We start from the raw sequence: 26,622 nt of genomic DNA, 5'->3' as shown, positions 1-26,622 counted from the left end.
AGAACCGCCAACAAAACGAGGGTTGTCTTCACGGATTTTGCGCATTCAACTCTGCTTGGGCTGCTGCCCCCGCGACCACGCCTCCAATAAGCAGAAGCTGATATCAGACATTAGTAAATGTCATTTGTTAGTCTGCCATCTTCGAAAAAAACACCATTATCGTGTCCAGTGTACTGAGGTGGGTGAAGTGTCGACGCGTCACGTGACCGATTTAGGCGCGTCCTCCCCTCTGCTCACTTTCCACGCGGACGTTCGTCACGCGGCTTGTTTGAGGTCTTTCTCTCGCGGCAGATCGGCGCGGACACCTGTCGCCTTCACGGCAGGGAAAACCCGCCAAATTTACGCGCGAACGCCGCCGCAACCCGCGGGTTCGACGTCAGCGGGCTCCTTTGATGTTCTTGAAGACGTCTCGGAGGACCCGGATCATGTCACGACCACGCAGCTCGCGTCTCGCCTCCCTGCTGCTTTACGTGATCGCCATGCACGCCAGGTAAGGACTTCCGTCCATTCATTCGGAATAAGATCGATCCCGGTTTTGACGCCGCGATCGGTGAAAAGGAGACCTGTTTTCATGAGTCTGCATGTGTAATATACATTTTTTTTGAACGACAACACATTTACATTTAATGAACAATGATATTATTAAAAAAAAGAGTAATATTAAATATTTTCAAAAATAGTGCTTTTCAGACTTTAATATTTCATTCTAGTGTTGTCTCGATACCAATATTTTAGTACCGATACTGACAACGAAATGTATTTCGATACTTTTCGGTACTTTTTAATACTTTTCTAAACAAAAGGGACCACAAAAAATGTAAAATGAACAAAAGAATCTTAGGGTAAATAAAACTTATGTTTATTATTGTCATTTAGTCCTTCAATAAAATGTTGAAGTGTCATGTCTTGGTGATCATGTTTAGTTTGACTATGTTTTGTTTGGTTTGTTCCTGGTTTTTCACTCCCTGCTTTGTTTCCATGACAACCCATTAGTTTTCACCTGTCCTCACGTCACGCACCGCATTCATTTGGACTCGCGCACCTGTTGTTAATCACGTCACCTAGAGGGTGGGAAAAATTGATTCGAATACCTTGTGCGATTCAGAATCGATTCTCACTTTTTTTTTTAATCTTTTTTTTTGTATATACATATCAATCCAACAAACCACTTCACAGCAATACCATAACAATGCAATCCAATTCCAAAAGCAAACCTGAGCCAGCAACACTCAGAACTGCAATAAACAGAGCAATTGAGAGGAGACACAAACACCACACAGAACAAACCAAAAGTAGTGAAACAAAAATGAATATTATCAACAACAGTATCAATATTAGTTATCATTTCAGCATAGCAGTGATAAAAAATCTTTCGTTGACATTATCATTAGACATTTATAAAAAATAATAAAAAAGAACAATAGTGTCACAGTGGCTTACACTTGCATGGCATCTCATAAGCTGGACAACACACTGTGTCCAATGTTTTCACAAAGATAAAATAAGACATATTTTTGGTTCATTTAATAGTTAAAACAAATTTACATTATTGCAATCAGTTGATAAAACATTGTCCTTTACAATTATAAAAGCTTTTTTTTTTAATCTACTACTCTGCTAGCATGTCAGCAGACTGGGGTAGATCCTGCTGAAATCTATGTATTGAATGAATACACAATCCTTTTGAATCGGAAAAATATCGTTTTTGAATCGAGAATTGAAAAAATCGATATATTATCGAATGGTGACCCCAAGAATCGATGTTGAATCGAATCGTGGGACACCCAAAGATCCACAGCCCTAACATCACCTCTATTTAAGCCTGTAGTTGCCAGGCAGTCAGCCTTGTTATTCATGCTGATGATCCATGCTGCCCTTTTTCATGCTCTTTTCTCGTTCCAAGTTAGTTTTCTTTATTCATGCCATAGTTTGCAAGTTTTGTTTTATGTCCATAGTTTTGTCTTTGTGGTATGTGTAATATACATTTGTAAAAAAAAACAAAAAACAACACATTTACATTTAATCAACAATAATTATTTCAAAAAATATATAGTGCTTTTCAGACTTTATTACTTCATTCTGGTGTTGTCTCGATACCAATATTTTGGTACCAGTACTGACAACGAAATGTTTTTCGATACTTTTCAAAACAAAAGGGACCACAAAAAATGTAAAATGAACAAAAAAATCTTCGGCTACATGAAACATATGTTTGTTATTGTCATTTAGTCCTTCAATAAAATATCGAAGGGTCATGTCTTGGTGATCATGTTTAGTTTGGCTATGTTCTGTTTGGTTTGTTCCGGGGTTTTCACTCCCTGCTTTGTTTCCATGACAACCCATTAGTTTTCACCTGTCCTCATGTCACTCACCTGATTCATTTGGACTCGCACACCTGTTGTTAATCACGTCACCTCTATCTAGGGACCCATGTCCCTTTGGGATAGAGGACCCTATTGAATTTCTAAGGTTTTATTATTATTATTATTCTTAATAATAGCTCGGTTGGTAGAGTGGCTGTGCCAGCAACTTCAGGGTTGCGGTTTCGATTCCCACTTCTGCCATCCTAGTCACTGCCGTTGTGTCCTTGGGCAAGACACTTTACCCACCTGCTCCCAGTGCCACCCACACTGGTTTATATGTAACTTAGATATTGGGTTTCACTATGTAAAGCACTTTGAGTCACTAGAGAAAAGCGCTATATAAATATAATACACTTCACACTTCACTTCACTTAATTATTATTCCGCCGCTTCTTTGAGCTATAATTCGACCCCCTTAACATACTTCAAAACTCACCAAACTGCAAACACACATCAGGACTGGCGAAAATTGCAAAACCAAAAACTCAAAATTGCGCTCTAGTACCCCTTAGGAAGAAAAAACACAGACAAAACTGTCTGAAATATCCAGTAGGAATGACGTAGAAAAATGAAACAAAAACCACTAAGTAGGTCTCAGTTAGACCTATATTTCATCCACTGACACCCCCTGGCTAAAATCAGCAGGAAGTTTGCTATTCCCACTTCAATACAAAAGTTGGCTCAAAAATTTCGCTTTTTTTCAAACATCTGAGGCCGTTTGTCGTTTCGGCTTCAAATAAGCACAGACGAGAGATTGAACCCTTCTGATTAAAAGTTAAAGAGTTTTAATTACTACCATGGTTTGGATTTTATGAGCCCGCAAAATAACATTGTGCTGCTGCTGTTGTCACAAAATGTCGACTTTCTGCTCAGACGAAGCTGTAGGACTGCCGATGTTGTCGTGATGGACTGACGAGCTGCGTCCTCCTTTCCTTGATCTTCAAACTAGATCAGGAATCATGCATCTCACCTTGAAAGTGGACATCAAGTCACGTGTATTAACTGAATAATTTTATTACTTTCACTAATTTCTGACGTAGACTAAAATGCATCGATAGGATATTGTATATAAATGTCATTTAGCTACTGTTGCTGTACTTTTGTTGTCTAATCATTACGGCTTTTAAGTTGACCATTTCTAACACGGCTCCAGGGACTACAGATGTAACGTACTACATTTCCAGTCATTTCTAATAAAGTACAATGTCCCTGTCAAATCATTAAATAACTACAAAATGTGATCTAAATTAGGGAGGTGTTTAGGGCACGTCCAACCGGTAGGAGGCTACCGGGAAGACCCAGGACACGTTGGGAAGACTATGTCTCCCGGCTGGCCTGGGAACGCCTCGGGATCCCCCGGGAAGAGCTAGACCAAGTGGCTGGGGAGAGGGAAGTCTGGGTTTCCCTGCTTAGGCTGCTGCCCCCGCGACCCGACCTCGGATAAGCGGAAGAAGATGGATGGATGTGATCTAAATTCAATAAGACAACCAACTACCAGGTGTGAGATGAAGTTGTGGAAAAATAGATTTAACTAGAAGAGGATGAATGTAAGAATACTTTGAATTTTGGAATGGTTTGAACAGGTTGAAAAATGTGGGAATTGTGCAACCTGGAAAAATTTTCATTCATTTCAATGGGAACTTCCTGGGAATTTGGGGAAAATCGGGATTTTTTTTTTTTTAATTGTTAAGGAGCATGAATGTCCTGAATGAGCTGAATTGGTTGGTGTTGGAATTGTTTAAACCGCTCAAGAAATGTTGAAGTAGTAACAGTTTTTTTAATTGGGAAATTGTATAATGGGATTTCGGGAAAACTGGGAATGTTTGTAGTTCCTAAACCAACTTTTTTTTCTTTTTTTTGTCTTAACCAAGAAAAAAAAAATACACAGTGGAATGGTTGAAATGGGATGACAACAAGAAAAGGGGTAGTCAAACAAAGAAGGTTGGAAATAGGGTTAAAAAAAACAAAAACAGGAATTCCTGAAAATTTGAAGGTGTAAACATGTTAGTTTGAATGTCCAGGATGAGTGGAATGTGTTGATGTTGGAATGGTTTGAACAGGTTGAAAAATGTGGGACATGTGCAACTTGGAAAAATGTCCCATTCATTAAAATGGGAACTTTATGGAAATTTGGGGAAAATCCTGATTTTTTTGGGGAAATGATTAGCAGCATTAATGAGCTGAATTGGTTAATTGAGAAATGGTATTACGGAATTTCGGGAAAACTGGGAATGTTTCTAGTTCCTAAACCAACTTGTTTTTTTGTCTTGACTCGGAAATTGTTTAAAACAGTGGAATGGTTGAAATGGGATGAAAAAAGAGAAAAGGGGTAGTCAAACAAAGAAGGTTGGAAATAGGGTTATAAAAACAAAACAAAACAAAAATTCCGGGAAATTTGTGGAAGGTGGAAAAATGTTAGTTTGAATGTCCAGGATGAGTGGAATGTGTTGATGTCAGAATGGTTTGAACAGGTTGGAAAATCTGGGACATGTGCAACTTGGAAAAATGTCCCATTCATTAAAATGGGAACTTACTGGAAATTTGGGGAAAATCCTGATTTTTTTTGGGAAAATGATTAGCAGCATTAATGAGCTGAATTGGTTAATTGAGAAATGGTATTACGGAATTTCGGGAAAACTGGGAATGTTTCTAGTTCCTAAACCAACTTGTTTTTTTGTCTTGACTAGGAAATTGTTTTAGACAGTGGAACGGTTGAAATGGGATGACAAAACGAAAGGGTAGTCAAACAAAGAAGGTTGGAAATAAGGTTAAAAAAAACAACAAAAACAAGAATTCCTGGAAATGTGTTGAAGGTGTAAAAATGTTAGTTTGAATGTCCAGGATGAGTGGAATGTGTTGATGTTGGAATGGTTTGAACAGGTTGAAAAATGTGAGAATTGTGGAAGTTTGAAAAATATAATATTTCAATGGGAATTTCCGGGAAATTTGAGGAAAATATGGATTTTTGGGGGTAAAATGATTAGCAGCATGAATGTCCTGAATGAGCTGAATTAGTTGGTGTTGGAATTGTTTAAATCGCTCAAGAAATGTTGAAGTAGTAACAGTTTTTTTAATTGAGAAATTGTAGAATGGAATTTCGGGAAAACCGGGAATGTTTCTAGTTCCTAAACCAACTTGTTTTTTTTTTTTGTCCTGACTAAGACACATTTTTAGACAATGGAATGGTTGAAATGGGATGACAAGAAGAAGAGGGGAAGTCAAACAAAGAAGGTTGGAAATAGGGTTAAAAAAACCCAAAAACAAGAATTCCTGAAAATGTGTTGAAGGTGTAAAAATGTTAGTTTGAATGTCCAGGATGAGTGGAATGTGTTGATGTTGGAATGGTTTGAACAGGTGGAAAAATGTCAAAATTGTGGAAGGTTGAAAAATATCCCATTCATTTCAATGGGAACTTCCTGGAAATTTGGGGAAAATAGAGATTTTTGGGGGTAAAATGATTAGCAGCATGAATGAGCTGAATGAGCTGAATTGGTTGGTGTTGGAATTGTTTAAATCGCTCAAGAAATGTTGAAGTAGTAACAGTTTTTTTAATTGAGAAATTGTATAATGGGATTTCGGGAAAACTGGTAATGTTTGTAGTTCCTAAACCAACTTGTTTGTTTTTTGTCCTGACTAAGAAACATTTTAGACAGTGGAACAGTTGAAATGGGATGACAACAAGAAAAGGGGTAGTCAAACAAAGAAGGTTGGAAATAGGGTTAAAAAAAAACAAAAACAGGAATTCCTGGAAATGTGTTGAAGGTGTAAAAATGTTAGTTTGAATGTCCAGGATGAGTGGAATGTGTTGAAGGTAGAATGGTTTGAACAGGTTGAAAAATGTCAAATTGTGGAAGTTTGAAAAATATCCCATTCATTTCAATGGGAACTTCAAGGAAATTTGGGGAAAATAGAGATTTTTGGGGGGTAAAATGATTAGCAGCATGAATGTATTGAATGAGCTGAATTAGTTGGTGTTGGAATTGTTTAAATCGCTCAAGAAATGTTGAAGTAGTAACAGTTTTTTTAATTGAGAAATTGTAGAATGTAATTTCGGGAAAACCGGGAATGTTTCTAGTTCCTAAACCAACTTATTTTTTTTTGTCTTGACTAGGAAATTGTTTTAGACAGTGGAACGGTTGAAATGGGATGACAACAAGAAAAGGGTTAGTCAAACAAAGAAGGTTGGAAATAGGGTTAAAAAAACACAGGAATTCCTGAAAAATGTTTAAACATTTAAACATGTTAGTTTGAATGTCCAGGATGAGTGGAATGTGTTGATGTTGGAATGGTTTGAACAGGTTGGAAAATGTGGGGATTGTGCAACTTGGAAAAATGTTCCATTCATTTCAATGGAAACTTCCTGGTAATTTGGGGAAAATCTGAGTTTTTCGGAAATAATTAGGAGCATGAATGTCCTGAATGAGCTGAATTGGTTGGTGTTGAAATTGTTTAAATCGGTCAAGAAATGTTGAAGTAGTAACAGTTTTTTAATTGGAAAATGGTATTACGGAATTTCGGGAAAACCGGTGAATTTTTTAAGTTCGTAAACCAACTTGTTTTTTTTGTCCTGACTAAGAAGAATGTTTTGACAGTGGAATGGTTGAAATGGGATGAAAAATGAGAAATAAGGTTAGAAGGAACCCAGGAATTCCTGGAAATTTGTTGAACGTTGAAAATTGTTGTTTGTGTTGAAGGTGGAATGGTTTGAATCGATTGTAAAATGTGGAATTGTGGAAATTTGGAAAATGGATCAATCATTGAATGGGGAAAATGTCCCTAAAAACTGGCATTTCTTGGAAATCCTGGAATTTTTTTTTCTAATTATTGAAGGAGTGCACACAATTCTTGCTCAGGGTGAATATTTTGAAGTTGGAACAGTTTGAATTGGATACAACATGTGAGAGTTGTGCAACTTTGAAAAATGTCCTATTTATCTCGATTGAAATTTCATGGAAATTTAGGACTTTTGGGAAAAGGGTGAATTTTTGGGAAAATGATTAGCAGCATGAATGTGCTGAATGAGCTGAATTGGTTGGTGTTGGAATTGTTGAAATCGGGCAAGAAATGTTGCAGTTTTAAATGGTATTAGGAAAATTGGGAATATTTTAAAAATGGTAAAAAACTTGAATAGTCTTAATGAGTTGAAATGGTTGGTGTTGAAATTGTTCAAATCGGTCGAGAAATGTTGAAGTAGAACATGTTGAATTGAAAAATGGTATTACGGAATTCCTGGAATTTCGGGAAAACCGGGAATTTTTCCGGTTTTAACAAATATGCCTCGTTTTTTTGTCCTGATTAAGAGGAATGATTTGACGGTGGAACGGTAGAAAAATGTGGAAGGAGTAGTCACCAGAAAAAAAGGTGGAAATAGGGCTTTGTAATAGCAGGAATTCTGGAAAATCCTGGACATTTTTTTAACTTGGAAAAATGGTAGTTGGAATTTCCAAGATGGTGAAATGTGTTGCAGGTGGAATGGTTTGAATAGGTTGAAAAATGGCCATAACCAATTTAGAATGGGGAAACATGTTCCAGGAAATCTGGGAATTTTTGCAACTTGTCGAGGGAAATCCTGTGATTCCCAAATAAGTTTGAAGTCGGAACGCTTTGAGTCAGGTGAAAAATGTGGAAGGTAGAGTGCGCCAAAATCTGGAAAAGAAGAATAAGTTGAATAATAAATTGAATTATTTTTGGTGTAGAGAAGCAAATGTGTGAATGTTTTGGAGCAGTCACACAATAAATTGACAATCTACTAGACAGCTTAAGCGTTCAGAAATAATCAAGTTGGTTAGATTGCTAAAAATGCCAGGACTTAATGAATAATCAATAATAAACTTCAATTCCTTTTTCTTTTGAAGAAGTGAGATAACTTTGGTGTTAGTTTGTTTTCTTTGCTGCTATTTGTACAATCCTTTATTTCCACTAAGAACAATACACTTTGTTTTTGTCAGCACTCTCATGGCTTTTAATGGACACAAGTTCAATAGTCCTTTAGTTGTTTGTGGAAAACACACTTAAATACTCTCTTACTTTTGTTATAAACACAAGCCTAAAATGACCGTAATCTGAATTTCCAAGTAAATCCCTTGCTTCGTAATTTGATTTCTCGATCAATCGTTAAAATAATCGATGACGAGTGTTATGCATACAGGAGGGAGTTGTGACGGCACAGAACCACAAGGGGGCAATATTTAATCTATGTATTTATTATATGTATATATAAAATATATAATTTAATACATAATGAACAATATAATTTATTAAACAATAGAATGGTGTGTGACAAAAATCCAAGTGTGTGTGTGTGTGTGTGTATGAGGCGATGTGTGTGATTAGCTGTAGCGTGTGTTACCCAGTGTTGACTCGAGAGGATGAACAAGGCATGAAGGCAGTCCGTGGGGCAGGCGGGGGTTGAGGATCGAGGGTGGCAGTCCAAGGTCCGAAGGGGAAGTCGAGGCGCACTCGTGGACGAGGAATGGAGTATGAATATAGAATGTGTACATTTGAATTATTGGAATCCAAATGGTATCTTATGCTGAAACAGCTACAAGTGATTTGTTTTCCGTTGGCAAGGAATGGCTCCTTAGGATCCGGCTCCTTTCAAGAAGCCAGAAATAAACCCTGGGTTGTTATGAGAGGTACCATCAGCCTCTCGGCGTCCAGGGAGACCGGCACATGTGCAGCCATCGATCAATAGATTGATCCCGTTTCCAGTGGCGGTCTCCTGAATGGGTGTTGGTTTTATCCTCCAACTTAAACCTGCTGTTTTCATGTGCACCCCTAAAATAATACCACCCCTCTTTTTGAGATTTTTTAAGGAATAAGTCCATGTTACATTGTGTTTTGGGGTCAGTGAGGCAATTGTCAGAATAGGCTTTATCGAGCAGTTATGTTCAACACATACATCATTTCAATTGGTATACTGTGCTCTCTTTGTACAATCTAGACTACTAGAATTCAATTCCGGTCGGAATCACGTTAAATGCTCTATGTCCGCCGATACAGGTGAGTGGAACTGAAATGCTTGAATATCCAGGGTGATTGGAGTCTGTGGATGGTGGAATGGTTCGAATCGGTTGAGAAATGTGGAATATAGAGAGGGTTGTATATTGCCCGTTCATTTTCAATGGGTGGAAATTCCTGGTAATCAGGGAAATTTCGGAACCTGGAAACAATCTGGCTTAAATGTCCAGGGTGAGTGGAGTCTGTGGATGGTGGAATGGTTCGAATCGGTTGAGAAATGTGGAATATAGAGAGGTTTGTATATTGGCAATTCATTTTCAATGGGTGGAAATTCCTGGTACTCAGGGAAATTTCGCAACCTGGAAATATCCTGGCTTGAATGTCCATGGTAAGTGGAGTCTGTGAATGGTGGAATGGTTCGAATCGGTCTAGAAATATGGAATATAGAGAGGTTTGTATATTGCCCGTTCATTTTCAATGGGTGGAAATTCCTGGTAATCAGGGAAATTTCGGAACCTGGAAACAGTCTGGCTTGAATGTCCAGGGTGAGTGGAGTCTGTGGATGGTGGAATGCTTCGAATCGGTTGAAAAATGTGGAATATAGAGAGGGTTGTATATTGCCCGTTCATTTTCAATGGGTGGAAATTCCTGGTAATCAAGGAAATGTTGGAACCTGGAAACATCCTGGCTTGAATGTCCCGGGTGAGTGGAGTCTGTGGATGGTTGGAATGGTTCGAATCAACTGACAAATGTGGGATGTGCAGTGGATTTGTATAATGCTGATTCATTGTCAATGGGGAGAAAATCCCGGGAAATTTCAGGAAAACTGGAAATATTGGGAAAGGGAAAACATGTTTTGCGCTCGATGTATTGGAAGAGTGGTGTGGGTCGGATGGTTGAAAGGTCGGTTTAAAACGGGCGCACAATTTCAGATTTTGGGCCACTGTCGAACCATGAATAGGAATTTCCTGGGAATTTTGGGAAAACCGCAAATCTTTAAAAGTATTGATACCAGCACATTTGTCCTAGATATTAGGGATGGGTTGGTTTTTGAGTTGGTTGAAGTGAGAATGGATATTTTGGAATTACTGGAATTTTGGAGGGAAACGGGAATTTGTACAATACAATAACAGGAGCATTTGTGTCCCAACTGAGAATAATTCTTTGAGGGTGGAATGGTCAAAAACGGTTGAAAAATGTCCAATGGGAAAGTTTTCCAGGAAGAGGGGGAAATAGGGCTTTGGAAAACCAGGAATTGTGGGAATTCCTGGATTTTTTTACTTGATTGTCCTGGGTGAGTGGAGTGTGTGGATGGTGGAATGGTTCAAATCGGATGAGAAATGTTGGGTATGCAGTGGATAGTATAATGCCGATTCATTGTTGATGGGGAGAAAATTCTGGGAAATTCCGGGAAAACTGGGAGTTTTGGGAAAGGGAAAACATGTTTTGCGTTCGATATATTGGAAGATTAATGCAGGTGGACGGTTGAAAGTTCGGTGTAACACGGGCACAAAATTTTCAGAATTTAGACCACTGTCGGATTATGAATGGGAATTTCCTGGGAATGCGGGAATTTCGGGAAAACCGGAAATGTTTGAAAATGTTGATTCCATCACAATTGTCCTAGATGTTATGAATGGGTTGGTTTTTGAATTGGTTGAAAAATGTTGAGGCAGTAACAGTTTGAATTGAGAATGGGTTTTTCGGAATTCCTGGAATTTTGGGAAAAACGGGAATTTGTACAAGACAATAACAGGAGCATTTGTGTCCCAACTGAGAAGAATATTTTGAAGGTGGGATGGTCAAAAATGGTTGCAAAATGTGCAATGTGAAAATTTTCCAGGAAGAGGTGAAAATAGAGCTTTGGAAAACCAGGACTACTGGAAATGCTGGATTTGACTTGATTGTCCAAGGTGAGTGGAATGTGTGGATGGTGGAATGGTTCAAATCAGATGAGAAATGTGGGATATGCAGTAAATAGTATAATGCTGAGTCATTGTTAAAGGGGAGAAAATTCTGGGAAATTCCGGGAAAACTGGGAGTTTTGGGAAAGGGAAAACTTGTTTTGCGTTCGATATTGGAAGATTAATGCAGGTGGACGGTTGAAAGTTCGATGTAACACGGGCACAAAAGTTTCAGAATTTAGACCACTGTCGGATTATGAATGGGAATTTCCTGGAAAAGCGGGAATTTCGGGAAAACCGGAAATCTTTGAAAATATTCATACCATCACAGTTGTCCTAGATGTTATGAATTGGTTTGTTTTTTAATTGGTTGAAAAATGTTGAGGCAGTAACAGTTTGAATTGAGAATGGGTTTTCCGGAATTCCTGGAATTTTGAGACAAATGGGAATTTGTACAAGACAATAACAGGAGCATTTGTGTCCCAACTAAGAAGAATGTTTTGAAGGTGGGATGGTCAAAAACAGTTGAAAAATGTGCAATGTGAAAATTTTCCAGGAAGAGGTGAAAATAGGGCTTTGAAAAACCAGGAGATACTGGGAATGATGGATTTGACTTGATTGTCCAAGGTGAGTGGAGTGTGTGGATGGTGGAATGGTTCAAATCGGATGAGAAATGTGGGATATGCAGTAGATTGTATAATGCAGATTCATTGTTAAAGGGGAGAAAATTCTGGGAAACTTTGCGAAAACTGGGAGTTTTGGTAAAGGGAAAACATGTTTTGCGTTCGATATATTGGAAGATTAATGCAGGTGGACGGTTGAAAGTTCGGTGTAACACGGGCACAAAATTTTCAGAATTTAGACCACTGTCGGATTATGAATGGGAATTTCGGGAAAACCGGAAATCTTTGAAAATGTTGATACCAGCACAATTGTCCTAGATGTTATGAATGGGCTGGTTTTTGAATCGGTTGAAAAATGTTGAGGCAGTAACAGTTTGAATTGAGAATGGGTTTTTCGGAATTCCTGGAATTTGGGGAAAAACAGGAATTTGTACAAGACAATAACAGGAGCATTCGTGTCCCAACTGAGAAGAATATTTTGAAGGTGGGATGGTCAAAAATGATTGAAAAATGTGCAATGTGAAAATTTTCCAGGAAGAGGTGAAAATAGGGCTTTGAAAAACCAGGAGATACTGGGAATGATGGATTTGACTTGATTGTCCAAGGTGAGTGGAGTGTGTGGATGGTGGAATGGTTCAAATCGGATGAGAAATGTGGGATATGCAGTGGATAGTATAATCAATCAATCAATCAATGTTTACTTATATAGCCCTAAATCACTAGTGTCTCAAAGGGCTGCACAAACCACCACGACATCCTCGGTAGGCCCACATAAGGGCAAGGAAAACTCACACCCAGTGGGACATCGGTGACAATAATGACTATGAGAACATGATACTGTGATACTGATGATACTGATGACTATGAGAACATATGAGAACATGATACTGTGAAAGATCAATCCATAATGGATCCAACACAGTCGCGAGAGTCCAATCCAAAGCGGATCCAACACAGCAGCGAGAGTCCCGTTCACAGCGGAGCCAGTAGGAAACCATCCCAAGCGGAGGCTGATCAGCAGCGCAGAGTTATCGCCAGCCGATACACAGGCGAGCAGTACATGCCCACCGGATCGGACCGGACTCCCTCCACAAAGGAGAGTGGGACATAGAAGAAAAAGAAGAGAAACGGCAGATCAACTGGTCTAAAAAGGGAGTCTATTTAAAGGCTAGAGTATACAAATGAGTTTTAAGGTGAGACTTATTCATTGTTAAGGGGGAGAAATTTCTGGGAAATTTCGGGAAAACTGGGAGTTTTGGGAAAGGCAAAACATATTTTATGTTCGATATACAGTATTGGAAGAGCAGTGTGCGCAAATCTTTTTTAGAATTTAGACCACTGTTGAACTATGAATGGGAATTTCCTGGGAATTTCAGGAAAATCGTAAATCTTTGAAAATGTTGATACCAGCACAATTGTCCTAGATGTTTTGAATGGGTTGGTTTTTGAATCGGTTGAAAAATGTTGAGGCAGTAACAGTTTGAATTGAGAATGGGTTTTTCGGAATTCCTGGAATTATGGGAAAAACGGGAATTTGTACAAGACAATAACAGGAGCATTTGTGTCCCAACTGAGAAGAATATTTTGAAGGTGGGATGGTCAAAAATGGTTGAAAAATGTGCAATGGGAAAATTTTCCAGGAAGAGGTGAAAATAGGGCTTTGAAAAACCAGGAATACTGGGAATTATGTTTTTTACTTGATTGTCCAGGGTGAGTGGAGTCTGTGGATGGTGGAATGGTTCAAATCAGATGAGAAATGTGGGATATGCAGTAAATAGTATAATGCTGAGTCATTGTTAACGGGGAGAAAATTCTGGGAAACTTTAGGAAAACTGGGAGTTTTGGGAAAGGGAAAACATGTTTTACGTTTGATATACAGTATTGGAAGAGCAGTGTGCGCAATTTTTTTTTTTTAGTATTTAGGCCACTGCTGAACTATGAATGGGAATTTCCTGGGAATTTGGGAATTTCGGGAAACCGGAAATCTTTGAAAATATTGAAACCAGCACAATTGTCCTAGATGTTATGAATGGGTTGGTTTTTCAATCGGTTGAAACATGTTGAGGTTTTAACGGTTTGAATTGAGATTGGGTTTTTCAGATTTCCTGGATTTTGGGAAAAACGTGAATTTTTAAAATACAATACAGGAGCATTCGTGTCCCAACTAAGAAGAATGTTTTGAAGGTGGGATGGTCAAAAACGGTTGAAAAATGTGCAATGTGAAAATTTTCCAGGAAGAGGTGAAAATAGGGCTTTGAATTGGGTTTGAATTGGGTGAGAAATGTGGGAGTTGTGCATGTTTCAAAATTGGCCCATTCATTCAAAATGTCCCAGAAAACCGTGAATTCTGGGTAATCCGGGATAGTTTTAAAAATATTTTTGGGTGCTCATGATTCAAACGTTTTGATACTCGAATGGTTTTGATCGGATGAAAACTGTGGACTGTGGAGCTCACCAAATCTTTGCGACAGAATCCTATTTGGGGGCGACACACTGCGACTGTTTAGACTATCAGAGTGATCGCCTCAGGCAGAAACTGTTCTTAGGGTTTTATGTTCCACGTGCATATTATCAGTACTGATGCTGTTGTTTCAATTTAGGTCCAAAGCCGATTCCAATGCCACACGCAAAGACATCACAACGTTCACTAAGATCCTGGACAGTCTCCTGGACGGCTATGATAACAGGTTGAGACCGGGCTTGGGAGGTAAGTTTAAGATTGCCTGTTTCAAAACTTACAAAGTTCTTCATAAAACTAAATGGCTGAAAAAAAGTTCAAATACAAAGTATGTCAAATAAAACAGTCCATATCACTTAACCGGCATTCCAAAAGTTGTTTTATTACAAACTCTGAAGGATGCTGAGTCAACTTTGTACCGTACCAATCCAATGTTGGTACTTAGTTTTTTGTTACTAACCAGTTCCAAAGAGCATGTCAAAATGAGGTGTATCTCTAAGAGATTTTGTATCGCAACAGAAACTCCAACGACAAACTTACCAGACTGACTTAGACTTAGTTCCTCCCGTTCTATTTGGAACATTTGGCGACGAGTCCCCTCCATTTGTTCTGGTCACTGGCAACTTTTCTTGCTCCATGCCAGCTGACTCCCATCTCTCTACGTTCTTCCTTGGCTGTTTGTCTCCACCTCTTCTTCTTTGGCCGTCCCCTCTTTCTCTTTCCCTCTTCTGGCACCCAGTCCATTGCCACACTTGCCGGTCTCTCTCTTGGCAGTCGGAGTACGAGTCCAGCCATTCTCCTTCTCCTGTCAGAGACTATGTCAGACAATGGCGCTACCTCTTCATTGGTGATGTGGTCTCTCCATGAGATCCTCAAGATGTATCTGAGGCACCGTCGGTTGATAGGATGCCAGAAATGTCAAGTTGTGACCCTCCAAATCAGTCAAAACAGTTTCTTACCGTGCCTGCAAGGAGAACATCAAAAGTGAAAGACCCTACTCTGTTATCAGAGAACAAAGGTTACTCTGAGTAACCCAAAGTTCCTCTTCTAGTATTGTTCGGTGTTTCACTATGGGAGGTATGGCCAGTTTCTGGATTGCAGCCAGCAAGCTGAGCTGCACACAGTCTAATGCTGCGAAGCTCACACCTCCACGGATGGCCCAGGCGCATCTAGAGGATAAAACTTGACAAACGTGTAAAGTGTAGCCCAGCTCACTGCCGCAAAGATGTCCTGAACAGGGCCAAAGATGTGGCCACACCCCTTGTGGGGTGCGCCCTCAAACCTGGAGAGGGTTGCAACCCCTTACAAGAATATTGACTCCATATTCCAGTCTAGAAAGGAGCAAGCCCATGACACAAATCAATGATCCACTCTTCTGAACTCTGCTGTTCTTGTAACATCAACTCATGGGGCACAACCACTCCTAAATTGTTGCAAATGGAGGCGGGTGAAGGGCCCTCAACTCCGCAAAGGAACACTTATTAGATGAGTCCGCCATCTTTGGTATAAAAACATGTTTGGGCTGCAAGCAAACACTCGTCAGCCCTGAAGCAAATTCTGAACAAGCTGGGCTAATTGAGAAATCACTCACATGATTTGCTGTAGTCAAAACTAAGGGCAACACCGTCTTCAAAGAAACACTTTTCATTTCCACAGCACCAATTAGCTTGAATAGATGACGTGAAAGGGCCTCCATCACCACACACAGATCCCACAGTAAGACCAAGGGCAGAAAAAACGTGAATTTACGATGTGTCCCCTTTGCTCTCGGTCTACTGAGCTATCTACATTTCTACTCGCACCTATGGTCATGAAGTGTGGGTTATGACCGAAAGAATAAGATGGTGGATTCAAGCTAACCCTTCCTCAGAAGGGTGACTGTCATCTCCCTTAGAGATAGGGTGAGAAGTTCAGTCACCCGAGAGAGGAGCCAGCTTAGGTGGTTCGGGCATTTCGTGCGGATGCCTCACCAGCGTCTCCCGAGGTAGGTCTTTGTTGCACGTCCCACCGGGAGGAGACCCCGTGGCAGGCCAAGGACCAGATAGGGGGTGTGACAGTCTCTTGCTGTCGTGTGGGTTCTCCGGACCACCAAGGAAGGACATTGTGGCACAGGTTAGTCTTTCTTTTATTTTTCAACAATAAAAAGTCTCTAGGAGTTGCTTTTCAGCCTTGCCGTGTCCTGCTTCTTCTACAGCTCCACTTTTTCAGTCGCGTGCGTCTTCGTCATCCTGTGGCTCTTTCTTGCTGTCGTTCAGCATCCGCTTCCTTCTGGCTCCTTCTCTCTCTGTCTCTCCCCCTGACGTTTACGGCCGCTGCCCTTTTATGCAGTGCGAGAGGAGTATTAAATTGTGCCCAGCTGGGCGACCACGCACCTGATAATATTTGCGGGGTTGATTCCGTGGCGCCCCAGCCTCGCTGCTTGCTCGCAGTCCACGCCTCCTTGCCGCCATCTTGGGGTGGGCTCCGGCGTGCCCTGCCTCGCTGTCGGACTGCCGGCTATGCCTCTCCACAGGGGGATTACATCCCCTCTCTGGCCTGGGAAAGCTTCGGGAGCCCCAGGAGGAAGTCTGGAGAGGGAAGTCTGGGGGTCTCTGCTGGAGCTGTTGTCCCCGCGACCCGATTCCGGATAAGCGGTTGAAGACGGATGGATATTTGGCTAGAGTAGCATATCTGTGTGGTGCATTCAAGTACAGTAATCTGGAACCATGGCCTCGTAACATCTCTTATTGACTTTGACAGGACTAGTACACTATGGTACAACTTTATTTTCCTCCGTGGTTGGTTTAATTTTCAGATGTACTAAAATGGAAGATGCTTTGTTTGGGCACTCAAGTCCACACGATGATACGCGGGCAAATGGACTCATTTGTGAGGCACGATGTTTCACTGCATATTAACCAAGAGAAAAGCAACTGGGATGTACAAAAACCATACAGGGCCCTCGATTGCAAATCGTTTCCTCCACGTTACGAGTATATCATTATGCTTTTAACTTGTAAATCACGGTGTGAAGAGGGGAATTAAAGTGTAACGCTAAAAGCATTCTTAATTCTTTGAGTGCTGCAAAAGCCCAGCACGGTGCACGATCATTAACGCCATTTATGTTCTCAAGCCCACAGTAGCATGGGTGCACAGTGTTATATGCTCGTCATAAAAGGGTGGATAATGGGGGTGTGACAGACTCAAGCTGTCGTCGTGCGGGTTCCAAGCACCATCAAGGAAGGACATCATGGCGAGTAGGTTTAGACTTCTTTATTTCAAAGAATGTGTCTCTTGCCGGGTTGCTTTTCAGCCTTTCCGTCTGCTGCCCGCTCTTCCGCTCCAGCTTTTTCAGCTTCTTGCCTGTCCGTCAGTGCTCGAGGATTGATGATGTCACAGACTTTTTGCTGTATGCATGAGTGCTCCTCTCTTGTGTTGAGTATGAATAAAGACTCCTGCACGTCGTTCTCCTGTCTCTTGCATCTTGGGGTCACAACTACCGCAGGCATGCTAGTTCCTGAAAGAAAGTTCTTTTTCTGGCAAATTCCTTCTCATTCGATGAGCTCTTATTACTCAAAACTGTTTTATTTCTCGAAATGAATCCTGTTATGTTTCCACACAGATCGCGAGACAGAAGTCAAGACTGATATCTATGTGACGAGTTTTGGCCCAGTGTCGGACACAGACATGGTAAGTCTCACAAGTGAACCCACATTGCGTCATCTTTAGTTATCCTCCATTAGTTTTATAAAATGATGATGTGCAGCTGTAACAAGAAATTTATTTTTTTTGAGCACGAGTACATTGTGGGCACTTCAAGGTCTGTGGACTTGGAGGATGTTTGGACAAGAAAAACAGTGTAACATAAAAATCTATTTTTTCCATTTTTTTATTTAATGAAACAGAGATGATCTGATTTCATTAATGTGTTTGAAAATCAAAAATGTGGAGCGGAGAACCATTTACTCTATTTCCCGTTCCATTTTTGGACACATGGGTAGACGACGCATGCGCAATGTCTCTTTTCAGCATCCTCGTCTTGGATTGACCCGGAACAACAACAGAAGAAGAACACAGACCCGTTTGCTCGCTCGTTCGAGAACCAAACATAAAAAACCCAGAAGAGAACTCTTGACAGTTCGGAGCCCAGATGATCGCGTCTCTGCTTTTTGCAGATGATGTGCATACTTCCATCTTATACGCACATCTTCATGCCTTAAAAGCTTTCTTCAGTTTTCTGTCACAATTTCAAGCACCAAGCCCCCACCCCCACCTCCCCACCTGGTTCCACTCAGAAGTGGACTGAAAGTGGCACAGATGTTGGGGCAGCAGAGACATGGAAGTGAAAGAAAGACATAGGGAGATGGACTAATGTTTCATTCATGCCTCATCAAACTTGCAGTAGATAATTGCACCCCTCCTCTATCTCCATACTTCTTTTCTCCCCTTGATGGGTGGACTCTGACACGCATGCACACACACCTTGGATTGGATTGATTCGGTTATTTTTGCCATGCTTTTAAGGTTTTCCTATTTCTGGATCATAATGGCCTGCCGATGTTTTTTACACCACTGTAGAAGATGTTCTCCAGAAAGAATAGAATGTTATTCTCTGATAAGACATTGGGGGTCTGCATGGTACAAAAGCCAAAACCAACGAAGTTGGCACGTTGTGTAAATGGTAAATACATAGTTTTTTGTGCAAATAATCACAAACTTAGAATCTAATGGCAGCAACACATAGGAAAAAAGTTGTGAGAGGGGCATTTTTACCAGTGTGTTACATGGCCTTTCCTTTTAACAACACTCAGTCAAGGTTTGGGAACTGAGGAGACACATTTTTGAAGTGGAATTATTTCCCATTCTTGCTTGATGTACAGCTTAAGTTGTTAGCCTTCATATTTCACCACACGGAGGAGGAGGGGTTAGTGCATGTGCCTCACAATACGAAGGTCCTGAGTAGTCCTGAGTTCAATCCCGGGCTCGGGATCTTTCTGTGTGGAGTTTGCATGTTCTCCCCGTGACTGCGTGGGTTCCCTCCGGGTACTCCGGCTTCCTCTCCCCGCCATAAACATGCACTTGGAAATAGGCCCCTCCCACCTCCAAAGACATGCACCTGGGGATAGGCCACTCCCACCTTCAAAGACATGCACCTGGGGATAGGTTGATTGGCAACACTTACCATCATGAATGCATTGAGATTAAAAGTAAAAAAAAAAAGCTCCAGGCATGAATCATCGCACATGTGATGAAGTTCTCCAGAACAGGACCGTGGTCTGACTCTTTGACTATGACCGAGTCGTCTGCAAACTTAATGGAGGGGGGATACAGGACCCTCCCCTGGGGTGATCCTGTGGAGCATAAGCCAGCATCAGACAGTGTGGGTCCACGGGTCTTCTGTGATCTTGAAGTGAGAAAGTCCACTTGCCTGTGATGTTTGCAGGGGGGAGTAGTGACGGCACAGTTCCACAAGAGGGTGATGTTGTTCTAGGTTTTATTATACATATGTACAATATATATAATACACAATACTAAATATACGAGAGACCCCTTTTTTCCCCGCATAAAAATGGTAAACAACTGTGATGTTTGCAGGGGGAGTAGTGACGGCACAGTTCCACAAGAGGGTGATGTTGCTCTAGGTTTTATTATACATATGTACAATATATATAATAATACACAATACTAAATATACGAGAGACCCCTTTTTTCCCGCATTAAAAAGGGTAAACAACTGTGCTGTTTGCAGGGGGAGTAGTGACGGCACAGTTCCACAAGAGGGTGATGTTGCTCTAGGTTTTATTATACATATGTACAATATATATAATAATACACAATACTAAATATACGAGAGACCCCTTTTTTCCCCGCATAAAAATGGTAAACAACTGTGCTGTTTGCAGGGGGAGTTGTGACGGCACAGTTCCACAAGAGGGTGATGTTGCTCTAGGTTTTATTGTATATATATATATGTACAATATATATATAATAATACACAATACTAAATATACGAGAGACCCCTTTTTTTCCGCATAAAAATGGTAAACAAAAACCAAGATGGCCGACTTCCTTTTTTGTTTTCAGGCATGGGTTCCTGAGACTTTTATCCGTGTGCCGTCAAGATCGAGGTCTCCTGTCATTTTCGTGTCCATTCGAGAAACTGTTAGGAGGGGCTAATTTTTTCTCGTTTTTAAAGGTGGCGCTAGAGAGACAATTTTTTTTCATTTCATTTTCAGGACCCCAAAAATATAAACTTTTTTTGGCCATAATTGACGCGCCTGCAAAATACGCCGACTTTTCTTGCACGCAAGGTTCTAAAAATGGCGCCCAAATGTATTGAAGGAAAAACACAGCAATTTTAATAACGGCGCACACTAATGAAAGACGTACTAAAACTATAATTGCATTTTTTCAATTAGCTAACATTTATTCAAAAACCTACTTGAAACAAATATATATTTTACCCTAATCCCGTTTCTTTCACTTTCAGGAATACACCGTGGATGTTTTTTTCCGCCAGAGTTGGAAGGATGAAAGATTGAAGTTCCATGGCCCTATGAACATTCTGCCTCTCAACAACTTGATGGCCAGTAAGATCTGGACCCCCGACACCTTCTTTCACAATGGGAAGAAGTCGGTGGCCCACAATATGACAATGCCCAACAAACTGCTGAGGATCATGGAGGACGGAACGCTGCTCTACACTATGAGGTCACCCGCCAACCTTCATGTAGTTACATTGAAATGGAGGCCAGAAGTGTAGGACTTGGCCTCAGAGACTATAGCTGACCAGATCTAAGTCAATGACCGTGGACTGATGAAGCCCACTTGGTTTGGGAGTAAAAATGTCTTTTAAAGTAGCGTGGGAGTGAAAAAGAAGTTGCCTCGATATTAAAGCTATTATCATATTTATCTGATTTATGAACCGAAAAAATACTTCCAAAGTTTGCGAGTAAACAGAAATGATCAAAATAGTATCAATCTCTCGGAGATTCCCGAGCAATTTTGAGAAATAATGAAGAAGCCAGTCACGTGACTGGTGAGGAACCGCAGATCCCTTCCCCATCAACAGCAATGTTAATCGAGCAGTCAACAATGGTTACTTCGGGAACATTTTGATCCAGAACTTTACATTTTTGAGGCCGAACACAAAGAGGATGAGCAATAAGTTTTAGAAGCCGAGTGAGAAAAACAGATGTAGCTTTATTGCGATAGTATAGCATTAGCAGCATTGCTAGGTGCTAAACATACAAACAAACCATCCATCCATCGTCTTCCATTTATCTGAGATCGGGTCGATAGCAGCCTAAGCAGAGAAGCCTAGACTTCCCTCTCTCCAGGCACTTTATCCAGCTTTTCCCGGAGGATCCCATGGCGTTCCCAGGCCAGCCGAGAGACATAGTCTTCCCAACGTGTCCTGGGTCTTCCCCGTGGCCTCCTACCGGTTGGACGTGCCCTAAACACCTCCCTCGGGAGGCGTTCGGGTGGCATCCTGACCAGAAGCCCGAACCACCTCATCTGGCTCCTCTCCATGTGGAGGAGCAGCAGCTTTACTTTGAGTTCCTCCCGGATGGCAGAGCTTCTCACCCTATCTCTAAGGGAGAGACCCGCCACCTGGGGGAGGAAACTCATTTGGGGCGCTTGTACCCGTGATCTTGTCCTTTCGGTCATGACCCAGAGCGCATGACCATAGGTGAGGATGGGAACATAGATCGACCGGTAAATTGAGAGCATTGCCTTCCGGCTCATCGATACAACGTCCGCATTACTGATCCGCCTGTCGATCTCACGATCCACTCTTCCCTCACTCGTGAAGAAGACTCCAAGGTACTTGAACTCCTCCACTTGGGGCAAGATCTCCTCCCCAACGTGGAGATGGCACTCCACCCTTTTCAGGACGAGAACCACTGACTCGGACTTGGAGGTGCTGATTCCCATCCCAGTCGCTTCACACTCAGCGGAGAACCGATCCAGTGAGCTATTTATTTATGATTTAAAATGCATAACAAAAGCCAAGCATTTAAAAAACAGCACATTTTCTTTCTAATTGTTGCATATTTCCAGTATGACTGCTCTAATAACATGGTCAGAGTGCAGAGGCGTTACGACGCCGACGTCATCCGACCTCGGATCTGCGGAAATAGCCGGAAATATTCTGGGCTGAAAACGTGAGGACACGTCGTCATGCCCGTTAAAATAAAAATGTGGGCGGGGACCGGTACTTTTTAGTGGCAATATAGTACCGAATATTAATCATTAGTACCCCAGTACTGTACTAGTTCCGGTATATTGAACAACCCTCGTTACATGTCTTCTGTCAATAATTTCTGCAACCCAGAATTGAATTTACTTGTTGTTCCCCCCGCAGACTGACCGTCCAGGCGGAATGTCCCATGCACCTGGAAGACTTCCCCATGGACTCGCACTCTTGTCCTCTCAAGTTTGGCAGCTGTAAGTTTGAAACATTGCAGTTGCCAATCACATCATTATATGCACATATGCAATTAGGACAGCCTGTTAAATATTCAACATTTTTTATCAACAAATAGCACTGTCAGGTTCAAACACTGATGACAGCTATTAAACAAGACCAGAGGCAAAGAATTAAACAGAGACAGAATTCAATTTGGGTCAATTGAGGAGAAAATGTGTGGACCTGTAACCTCTTACAGTCTCACCCACGCTCTGCCTAAAGATTGTATCCCTCCTCCCTTTATTTGGATTTTCTCCGACCACATGTCCACGGCTGCTTTTAGAGGGAAGTGGGTCGTAAACAGCGTTGCCTTGGGTTACGGAACAGTTCGAAAGAAAAGGTTGTAAACACTTCACAGAAAAGGTCGTAAACGAGTTCAAAAAAAGGGTTCGTGAAACAGTTCAAAGACGTCCTTAAAATAGTTCAAAAAGAGGTCGCCTGGAGGGGATTCTGGTCCCGCTTCATCTTCGCTTTTATAGTCCCTGGGTTAAAACAATATATTTCTGTTGATTATAATCCATGAAAGAAACAGGAACACCTTCATGTTGCCTCCCCCCGCCCAGTGGAGTTTTACGAGTCTTACTACTGGTAGGTTTTAAAGACAGCTTTCGGTCTTCACAAAGTATCACAAAGTTTTTGTGATAATTTGAATAGAAATATTCTAACAAGCACAACATCAATAGTTCATGTTAGCTGAAATAAAATGCTCCTATTTATTCTACCAGTCTCTGACAATAACTAGGGTAGCTACACTGCAAAAAAACAACTTTCCTTACCTATCGGTCCCTTATTCTGGGTATTTGGGATCGGGGAATTTGAAATCAATATCAGATATTCATAAAACAATCTTGCTTTCCTTCATTTTTCCTGGAAACGAGTTGTTTGGAATTTTGAAGTTTTTTTTCCCCCCCAAGTGCGACCCGAAGAACTTTGCGCAAGTTCCTATTGTAGTCAAGAAGCGCCTTCTTTTCTCCATTCTGTCGTTGCGGGACAGACTGGCTCGTACGTGCACACGCATTCTCTGCCGTTGCCATTTCTAACACATCGTAGCTTACTGCGAGGTTTGTTCTTCCGGGATGCAATCGGACTATTCCGGACAAGACTGGCAGGTAGGAACATATTTATTTTCTCAATAAATCTAAGTTCCTTTTTTTTCCACTCCCTGTTTTGTTACCATGACGACCAATCAGTTCACCTGTCTTGTCTCACACCTGTTTTCACTTATCATGTTCATTATTTAAGCCACAGTTACCAGGTAGTCCGTCTGGCAACATCACCTCACTCACGCCCTCGATTATCTGCTTCATGCCTTGCATCCATCCATCCATCCATTTTCTACCGCTTATTCCCTTGCAGGGTTGCGGGGGGCGCTGGCGCCTATCTCAGCTACAATCAGGCGGAAGGCAGGGTACACCCTGGACAAGTCGCTACCTCATCGCAGGGCCAACACAGATAGACGGACAACATTCATACTCACATTCACACACTAGGGCCAATTTAGTGTTGCCAATCAACCTATCCCCAGGTGCATGTCTTTGGAGGTGGGAGGGGCCTATCCCCAGGTGCATGTCTTTGAAGGTGGGAGGGGCCTATCCCCAGGTGCATGTCTTTGGAGGTGGGAGGGGCCTATCCCCAGGTGCATGTCTTTGGAGGTGGGAGGGGCCTATCCCCAGGTGCATGTCTTTGAAGGTGGGAGGGGCCTATCCCCAGGTGCATGTCTTTGGAGGTGGGAGGAAGCCGGAGTACCCGGAGGGAAGCCACGCATTCACGGGGAGAACATGCAAACTCCACACAGAAAGATCCCGAGCCTGGATTTGAACCCAGGACTGCAGGACCTTCGTATTGTGAGGCAGACGCACTAACCCCTCTGCCACCGTGAAGCCTCATGCCTTGCAATGCTGTCCATTTTGTCCACGTTAGTTTTTGTTATTCATGCCACTGTGCAAGTGTTTTTGTTTCATGTTTGTAGTTTACAGCCTTTGTGTTAGTCTTTTGTTTCATAGCCCAGTTTTTTTGTACCGCCATTGTGTGCGCTTTTTGTTGGTTCCTGTTTTTAGTTTTAGTGTTAAAATAAAGATGTCTTTTCCTTCACGCCGTTTCCACTCCATTCGCTTTGCACCTCGGGAAAACAAACCAAGACCAAGTCCAAGCCTGACAGACACAGCATGAATCGAGCAACGTGAAGTGTGGCATCGCACGAAAACAAGCAGCGACGCCAGGACGACTGAGTGGCAGAGACCGGCTTGAATAATGTTCTCTTGATTAGAGCAGGTGCGTGTCCCGAACACCAGAGGCGGGTGAAACTAAAAAGTCGCCATGGAAACTAAAACAAACAAGGGTGCACAGAAACAGGAACTAATGGAGCCTTAAAACTAACAGAAATCCTGCAATACATAATTTATGCTCGATTTTCTCCAGAGAACCACCGTTCCCGATTTGCTCAGGTATTTGTTGACAAAGTGGTGACCCTCGCCCCGTCCTTGTTTGTGGACGACTGAGTATTACACGGAAGCTGCTTTTGTACCCCTAGTCGAGTCAATTGAATATAAGTTGAAAAGGATTTGCAAATCGTTGTATTCGGTTTTGACAACTTCATTGCTTTTGGGTTTTGCACTGACCGTTGCAAACAGGACTGCCTTAGGGACATTTATATGACTGTTCTGGGAATCGGTTTTTGTTATGCCTCGACTGAATTTCTTTCCATGACAAACATACCGTAATCCTCATTTAGAGAACAAGCAATATGTCAATTGGCTAAAACCATAAAAGGGTTTTGTACACAGTAGTTGCTTAGTTGATGGTTGTGTTTCTGTCCTCCAGATGCCTACACAAAGACTGAAGTTACCTACATCTGGACACGGAACGCCTCCCAGTCTGTGGTGGTGGCAGCTGATGGATCCCGACTCAACCAGTACGACTTGGAGGGCCAAACAGTGGGGAAGGAGACCATTAAATCCAGCACTGGTAAGCAGTTCTTAGAATGGCTCAGCAATGAAAAAAAATCATTGGAAATGTATTTGAAGAGCAGGATTTGTGAGCATTAGAATCAATCAATCCCTTTACCGTACAGTTCTACTCTCACCCATGGTCTTGAAGTGTGGGTCATGACCGAAAGAGTAAGATGGTGGATACAAGCAGTCAAAATGAGTTTCCTCAGAAGGGTGGCTGGCATCTCCCTTAGAGATAGGGTGAGAAGTTCAGTCACCCGAGAGAGATCCCAAGTAGAGCCGCCGCTCCTTCGTTTGGAAAGGAGCCAGCTTAGGTGGTTCAGGCATCTCATGCGGATGCCTCACCAGCGTCTCCCTAGGGAGGTCCTCCTTGCACCTCTGGGAGGAGACCCCACGGCAGGCCAAGGACCAGTTGGGGGATTACATCTCCTCTCTGGCCTGGGAACGCTTCAGGATCCTCCAGGAGGAAGTTGCTAATGTTGCTCTGGAGAGGGAAGTCTGGGGGTCTCTGCTGGAGCTGTTGTCCCTGCGACCCGATTCTGGATAAGCGGTTGAAGATGTGTAAACAAAGTGTAAATACATCTAGCCCTAAATCACAAATGTCTCAAAAGGCTGCTGCACAAGTCACAACAACATCCTTGGCTCAGATCCCACATCAGGGCAAGGAAAAACTCAACCCAATGGGATGATAATGAGAAACTTTGGAGGAAACCAGGGCCTGGGTGAACGGTGCAATGGACATTGAGTAGATCTAGCATAATAGTGTGAGAGTCCAGTCCATAGTGGATCTAACATAATAGTGTGAGAGTCCAGTCCATAGTGGATCTAACATAATAGTGTGAGAGTCCAGTCCATAGTGGATGTAACATAATAGTGAGAGTCCAGTCCATAGTGGATCTAACATAATAGTGAGA

The 26,622-nt window shown here is 41.8% G+C and overlaps 1 protein-coding gene across 2 annotated transcripts in view; it reads left to right on the top strand.

Annotated features, from left to right (window-relative positions):
* Positions 1-219: 219 nt before the first annotated feature.
* gabra2a (gamma-aminobutyric acid type A receptor subunit alpha2a) overlaps positions 220-26,622 on the top strand; it is a 37,993-nt gene continuing 11,590 nt past the window's right edge. The window contains exons 1-6 of one of the 2 annotated variants that reach the window (XM_061886040.1): positions 220-490; positions 14,451-14,557; positions 17,910-17,977; positions 20,778-20,998; positions 22,656-22,738; positions 25,581-25,724. In XM_061886040.1, coding sequence (XP_061742024.1) covers positions 393-490; positions 14,451-14,557; positions 17,910-17,977; positions 20,778-20,998; positions 22,656-22,738; positions 25,581-25,724 — 721 coding nt within the window. In that variant the 5' untranslated portion in view covers positions 220-392. The remainder of the gene's footprint in view (positions 491-14,450; positions 14,558-17,909; positions 17,978-20,777; positions 20,999-22,655; positions 22,739-25,580; positions 25,725-26,622) is intronic. The other variant, XM_061886039.1, reaches the window with a different exon arrangement.

Source organism: Nerophis ophidion, linkage group LG24 (genome assembly GCF_033978795.1).
Source record: "Nerophis ophidion isolate RoL-2023_Sa linkage group LG24, RoL_Noph_v1.0, whole genome shotgun sequence".
Taxonomy (NCBI): domain Eukaryota; kingdom Metazoa; phylum Chordata; class Actinopteri; order Syngnathiformes; family Syngnathidae; genus Nerophis; species Nerophis ophidion.
Note: the sequence above shows the minus strand (reverse complement) of the source record. Positions and strands in the feature narration are given on the sequence as shown.